Source organism: Capsicum annuum, chromosome 2 (assembly GCF_002878395.1).
Source record: "Capsicum annuum cultivar UCD-10X-F1 chromosome 2, UCD10Xv1.1, whole genome shotgun sequence".
Lineage (NCBI taxonomy): Eukaryota > Viridiplantae > Streptophyta > Magnoliopsida > Solanales > Solanaceae > Capsicum > Capsicum annuum.
This window is the reverse complement of record NC_061112.1, coordinates 134613521-134620511: the sequence shown is the minus strand read 5'-3', so window position 1 is coordinate 134620511 and position 6991 is coordinate 134613521. Positions and strand designations below refer to the sequence as shown.

General features: G+C 32.9%; 2 protein-coding genes across 2 annotated transcripts; one reads left to right on the top strand and one right to left on the bottom strand.

Annotated features, from left to right (window-relative positions):
- Nucleotides 1–348: 348 nt before the first annotated feature.
- LOC107861264 (putative two-component response regulator ARR19) lies at nucleotides 349–3669 on the top strand. The gene is made up of 6 exons (XM_016706613.2): nucleotides 349–1028; nucleotides 1187–1263; nucleotides 1381–1417; nucleotides 2167–2341; nucleotides 3083–3179; nucleotides 3271–3669. The coding sequence occupies exons 1-6, from the start codon at nucleotides 824–826 to the stop codon at nucleotides 3436–3438; spliced, it is 759 nt and encodes a 252-aa protein (XP_016562099.1). The 5' UTR covers nucleotides 349–823; the 3' UTR covers nucleotides 3439–3669.
- A 302-nt stretch (nucleotides 3670–3971) lies between these two features.
- LOC107861263 (probable F-box protein At4g22030) lies at nucleotides 3972–5493 on the bottom strand. The gene has a single exon (XM_016706612.2). It carries the CDS (start codon nucleotides 5380–5382, stop codon nucleotides 4090–4092), a length of 1293 nt encoding a protein of 430 aa, XP_016562098.1. The 5' UTR covers nucleotides 5383–5493; the 3' UTR covers nucleotides 3972–4089.
- Between the last annotated feature and the right edge of the window lie 1498 nt (nucleotides 5494–6991).

The following is a 6991-nucleotide window of genomic DNA, read 5'->3' as shown; positions in this document are numbered from 1 at the left end:
AGTTATATTTAATCAGTTTTCTAAAATAAAAAGATAAATTTGACTCTTTTTCCTTTTGAGAATAATATAATGGATATATCAAAATAAAAATCTTTGAGAAACAAACACTTGTATAACTCATCCTTTACACGCTTGCAGTGTTTGATTAATTATTCGTAACTGACTTCACCAAACGCCAAAAGTGGTTTTCTCACACTTGTCTTTTAGCATATCTTAAGATTAACGTCGATCATCTCTATGTTCTATGTTCAGTCACTAGTAATAATGATCTCTTTAAGGCCATTTTTTAAGGGTACTTTAACTTTTAATTAAACCTTAAAAGTGTCTTTATTGAAAGCGTGGGTGGGTGGGTATATATGGTGGATATCTCATATAGCACACAAGAATGTTTTGATACCGACTTCAAACAAAAGAATGTCCAGTAAAGTAAAGACTATCATAAAATTAGAATCTTTTTTTTTTTTTTCCTTATTCATTTTCTTCTTTTAGAGTCCTTTCTTCTTTTACCACTATTTTCATCCAATTATGAGTGCAAGGTTGAACATATCACTAGAGTTTCTGTAGTTCCGTGAATTTCTTTTTTCAGTTTCATAATCAAAATTGAAGAGACTTGAAAAATTAAACTCTTCAAGATGAACTCAATTTTTTGTAAGAAATTCCTAGTTGTAAAAGCCTGCTCACAAGTTGACAAAACATGACAACAGACTCCTTAATAAATATTCTCTTTTTATTGTACTAGCTAGCTCCTAGCATACACACACCATAACTTCCTCCCCCCAGCCCATCATACCTCCATCTTCCCAACCTCTCATCATCTTTTAACATGATGAAGGAAAATTCTTCCAAAAATTCTCCTTGTAATTTATCCATGAGACTTGGTCACGTGGAGCAGCCAATATTAGAAAATAGCAATAAATCATCATCAGGGGTAAGACCATATGTTAGATCGAAAATGCCAAGACTCCGATGGACGCAAGATCTTCATCGCAACTTTGTGCATGCTGTTGAGCGACTTGGTGGAGAAGATCGTAAGCCTACCTCTCTTTTCTTCCATGACAAGTACTACATGAGTTGTATATATAACACCAGTGCATGAAAAAAGGGGGCCCTATATATGAGATGACTTAATTGTTGGCTATATTAATTAATTTGTTGATTTGTTGTGGTATAAATAATTACTTATTAGGAGCAACTCCAAAGATGGTGCTACAGCTGATGGATGTGAAGGGACTCACCATATCTCACGTTAAGAGTCACCTTCAGGTTATAATTATTTGAGACAAAGCATTCTCTTGCCTGGGTTAATTGGAAATTCAATTTTTTTTCCTTGTATTTCTATTTTTGTATCGGTAGCTTTAAGATGTATTTTGTTATGAACAGATGTACAGAAGCATGAAACATGAACAGATGATGCAAGGTATCCCTATTTACTTAATTCTTCTATGTGTTATATTCTTTTGTGTGTACTACTTATATATCAAGGAGTTGATCAGGTGCACCAAATTATACCTCTTTTCATTTGCAATTTTTTTTTTTTGGGGTTTATTTTCAAGTGTTTAATCATGGCGAGGAGGTTGAAGCTTGATTTTATTATCCAGAAAAACTGAGTCAATAGAAAGTTTACATAAATTTTTGAGAAATTAGTAAGTAAAGGAACGAGCAGTGATGCAATCAAGAAAAGATAGTGAAATTTCATTTTGAGGAATCTTTTTTATGTTTCATTTTACCCTTTTGTGTTTTGCTGCCTCTAATTATGCCTTTTCCAAAAAAAAAAAAAAGTGAAAAAAATTTTATAGCCAAACGCCTACAAAAACTACAGGCACCAGCTAGTCTTTTGCTAGGGGGAGGCCGCAATTGAGAGTTATTCACCTTAACCATATTCATCCTCTATTTTACTTTGAAAGAGTTAAAAAAAATGTGTGAGAAATTGCCATGTGGTGGTGGTGGTTGCATTCTACTATCCAAACAAAGACTCTTTAGACTTTAATAGAACAACGAAAGTGTTCATGTAATTCAAAACTTAAAATTAATGTTTGGGTGAGTGAATCTTATCGTGTTAATACTTTTTCCTTCCATTTACTTTTCTCACACAGATATATATATATATATATATATATATCATGAGTTAATTAATACCAGTATTATTTTTTTGTTGTTTGGTTACAGCTGAAGCAGAAGCTGCAAATGGGATTAAGAGGAATAGGATGGATGGTCCAGATCAACTGAATTATCTTAATTACTATGATGGCAAAGCGTTGTTAGATGGGCATCCTAATTCGAAAGTAACGATTAACTACTTCAACTTAATTGCCTCTACTCCTAATTTTTCTCCTGCTCAATGGTTCGTTCCATTTCTTATCTCTCTTTCTTTTTCTAATCACATGTCTATATGTTCATCAAATAAAACTCCCTTTTTATGAAAAAATAATAATAATTTATTACCGTGTAGAAGTATATGTTTTGAGTGTGACCAATTTTTACACACTGTAATTTTCTCCGGTAATTGATTATAACTATTGGCTATCTTACTATTTAAACTACCAGTTCCACTTACTGAGTTGCATCATGATATTTATAAGCTAATCAACCAAATAGATACTTACAAGCTAGACTTTTTCTTAATTAGCTCATTAACAAGTGGAGTTCGTTTAAAATAGGGCAGATAAGATAGGAGTATAAAATTACAACGATGATAGATGAATGAGGATTCTTTTAAAAGCTATTGGAGTTTTGTTAATTTCTATTTTTAAAGAAGTGAAATATGGGGGTAGAAGATGGTTTATGTTGGTGCTAATTAATGGTACTTATTATGCTGAAGGTGTTAGTGATTTTGCGTGGTGACTAGTGATGAAATTAGAAAGGTTGGTATGGTGTTCTTTTTTTTTTTTTTTTTTCTAAAAAAAAGATGGAAAGAGGTTGGTGTAGTGAGTTTTTTGACATGTCATGTGGCTAAATAAATGATTGAAAGTCAAATTTGAGTCATTTTTATGGGGGTTATAATAGAGAGGGTGATAATATATTAAATCTCTTACTAGGAGCAAATATATATTTTAACTCTTTTCCCCTTGTTATAATTGAACAGGAAAGATATGCAAGAGAAGATGATGGGATTGGAAGGACAATCTAAACCAGCTTGCAACATGTTCAGGGATTTCTTCAATGGCTGTACTACTGTTCAAGTAATTAATTAACAAAATCCTTTGCTAATTTTCTATCTAATAAATTGTTGCAATTAATTGACTAATAATATAATTTTGCTTAATTTTGCAGGATGGGAATTATAATATTGGAGAATGTGGTAGCAGTTTGTCAAATAACCGTTGTTCAATAATTGACACTGAAGAAGAGGCCCAAGACTCCAGCAGCACTATGTCTTTAGAACCATCTGCCTGTTTAGATCATGGGACTAATATCTCTCTTGACCTTACCCTTGGTTAATAAATTAGCCACCTTAATTTCATTCTCAAATCCTTGACTTTTGTCATATAGAATCAAGCTAACTAGCTACAACTTGGTTTTGTACTAATTAGTCAGCTTTTAATCAATCTGAGAATCGATTGAACTAATTACTCTAATTTTCATTTAATTAGTATTTCTGAGTAGGTGTATTATATTATATCTGAAGAAGACCATACAACTTGATTATTTATAAGCAGTTTTATGATTTTCCAAGTCGAAGTACATAGGGACATGTATTTCGTCTCTTATTAATTAACATTATTCTTAAGAGTTTGTGGGTTTTAAGTTAAAAACTTGTACATGTTAAATAAATTTCATCAAGTTAATTATAAAATTTTGATCAAAACTATAAATTCCGTCGCAGTATATCATTTTCTTTCCATTTAATTGTTAATATTAATCAATTCATGGTCTCATGATCATGAATATGGATCGTGACGGCTGGGAATTGGTAAGAAATAACTACTCTTCATTTGCTCTCAAAAAATTTCAAGAACTAATCAATCCATTAGTAGAATATGCTAATAGCCACACTTCTCAACATATGCCGAAAAAAATATACATGTTTAAAAAATTAAAGAATATGTTTGGTTACTACTACAAAAATATGTACAACATGTGGGTGCAGTATCAGAAAAGCTTGCTTGCAAACTCGTCAATTTCTTCACCCTTTGATAAAGACGCAGCTGCAAGATTTCTTAGATCTGATAAGCTCCTTCCTAATTTCAAAGCCACCTTCATCTCAAACACTTCACCATGTTCTCTTCTCTCCATTTCTGTTTCTGTCAAGTTTGATTCAATGGATTCTTGCATGTACTGGAAGAAACCAGCGTTGCTCCTGTACATCTCGAATACCATTCCAACTTGTCCACCATGCTCTATTGTGTTAACTACACTTGCCAATGCGCCACCAACAATTCCTAGCATGGCTGCCCAAGATCCATGAGGAGAATGACCTGCCAATGCCGACCCAACTGCTGCTAGGCCTGTGAGCAAAGGACCGGACATGGCTAAAAACTTGTTCAATTTCAAGGCCTTTCCCCCCAGCCTAATGTATTCTTCTTGGTCCTTTCTGCCTAATGCTCCCATTATTTCTCTCATTTCCTCCTCCTGTTTGCCATTCCATCCGTTCCAATTGTTTTCATTGTCACCAACCCTTTTGGCCTGCCTTCTACGTTGTTGAGGCCACCAAACAGCAGGTTCAACAGAAGATGGAAATTTCTCTAGCATTACGCCAAGGAGAGGAAGTGGATAGGCCTTGTCAAGAGCCAATACTTTGTCCATAGCTTCTTTGACATCAGTAGCTGAAGGATGACCGATTGATAAAGTTGTTTCAATTTGGTTGTGGAGATCTTGAAATATCCTTGTTGCGTTTCTTTGTTCCTCAGCAAGTTGGGATGGCTGAATTTGGTTCATGATCGCCAACATGCCAGTAGCAGCCAAATACATCATAGTGGAAGACATCTTCAGTCCTAAAATAGAATCACCACCAGCACCACTGCTAGCTGCAACGCCAGTAATTGTGGCAGCTGCTAGAGTTATCCCATTAATGGATGTTAAAAGCATACTGTTCCACTGGCTTCTTTGCTCCCCTATGTTTCTATGCATCTCAACTCTATCGGCAACTGCCTCTTTGATTGCATAAAGCTTCTCGATAACCACGGGATCAGGACCATTAGCCATATGGCTTCTTCTTGTAGCTGGGCTAAGTTGTATCTCGACTAGGTTGTTGTTTGCTATGTTGGAATAGCTAATCAACTCTTGTTCATGTACTGATTGAAGAATTGGAAGAGAGATTTTGCTTGTTTTAATTCTTGGAATATCAATATTCGCTCTTATCAATCCTCTTCTACGAGTACAAGATGATGTTGAGGGAACAAAATTCCTTGAGTTCAAGAAACTTGAAGACTGGAGGGTTGTCATCTTTTCTTTCTCCAATGAGATGTTTACTGATTTTGGATGGAAATGATTTGTGTAGTAGAGACTAAAGAGATTATGATATAGAAGAGAGAATAGAGATGGATTTTGTTGTGATTTTGGAAAAGAAGATGGGATATGGGACATATAAATAGGGAGATCCAGTTGACATTGAAATAAGACTAATTGACTAAAAAAATAATAGTAGCTACGTATAATATTATGATATCAATTCAGTTATTCAAAGTTTGAATTGAATGGGTACATGGCTAGGACTCTTTCTTATTTGGCTTCTGTTAATTTTGGATCTCACAAAAAAATTTCAGCCCTTTTTATTGTTTGTTATGGTTTCTTGTTTTGACTGCTTGCATATGCCCTGATATTGACTTTCAACATAGGCAAAACTTATATGATGTCTCAATTTAGAATCAGCCAAGCTGACCAACTAAACTTTCGGTCCAGATTATGTATTTCGTGCAAGATAATACTTCGCATAAACAATCAGTTTATTCTTAGGGAAAGTGCAGCAATGGCACATCAAATTAAATTATTTTCATAAAAATAGCCATGAAATTTAAATTTCACTTTCTAGTCATTTCAATTTACTGGCTTGTTATATACTGTTTCTACACACCTTCTATACAGTTTCTATACATATTTTATACATATGAATATTCTATACGAAAATTATACAGTTTTGATACACAATTTATACACTAAATGTACTTTTTTTTTTACACGTTTTATACAAATATTATATAATTTTCTTACACTTTTTATATATATTTTTATATATATTTTATACATATACATATTTGATAGAACTATACAATTTCTATACATATATCTTATATAGAAACATATTCTATTTAACAATTATATCATTTTTTATATAATTTAATTATTATTTCTAAACAATAAAAAAACAGAATATTTGATCAGTTAAAAAATTTATAACAAAAAAAAATTGAAATATTTTTAAAAGGGCCGAATTGCCCAAGTTGAATACTGTATCAGTATTGTATATAGACTATATCAGTATTGTATATGAACTGTATATAGACTACATAGGCTAAAATGATCCAAATTAAGAATGACTATAAAGCAGAAATAGTATATCCGACTGACGACTTTTTGAAAAGTTTTCAAACTTGGGCTATTTATTTTATAAAGTGCTATAGAGTGTCTTTTTTCCTTTATTCTTTAGACCTCATTTTTGAAGCAGTAAAAATTACATAATTTTTTGACTCTAATTTTGATATGTATAGTCTATGGATACATCATCTTCAAGATGATCTCAATTATTTTTAGGAAAAAGACATTGTTTTCATCTCAAATTATATCCGAAAAGTCGAAGCCACACCTAAACTATACTAGTCACCTATTACACACCTAAACTATAAAAAAGTGAAACTATTTACACTCTATCAGGCTACCACCACTTGCATGTGGTCTAGTGTTTTACACGCGCTGCCACGTCAGCACCACGTTAGTAAAAAATATCACTTTTTTATAGTTAGGATGTGTAATAGGTCACTTATATAATTTAGGTGTGGATTCGACTTTTCGACTATAGTTTGGGGTGGAAACGATGCCTTTTCCCTTAATGTTTTTA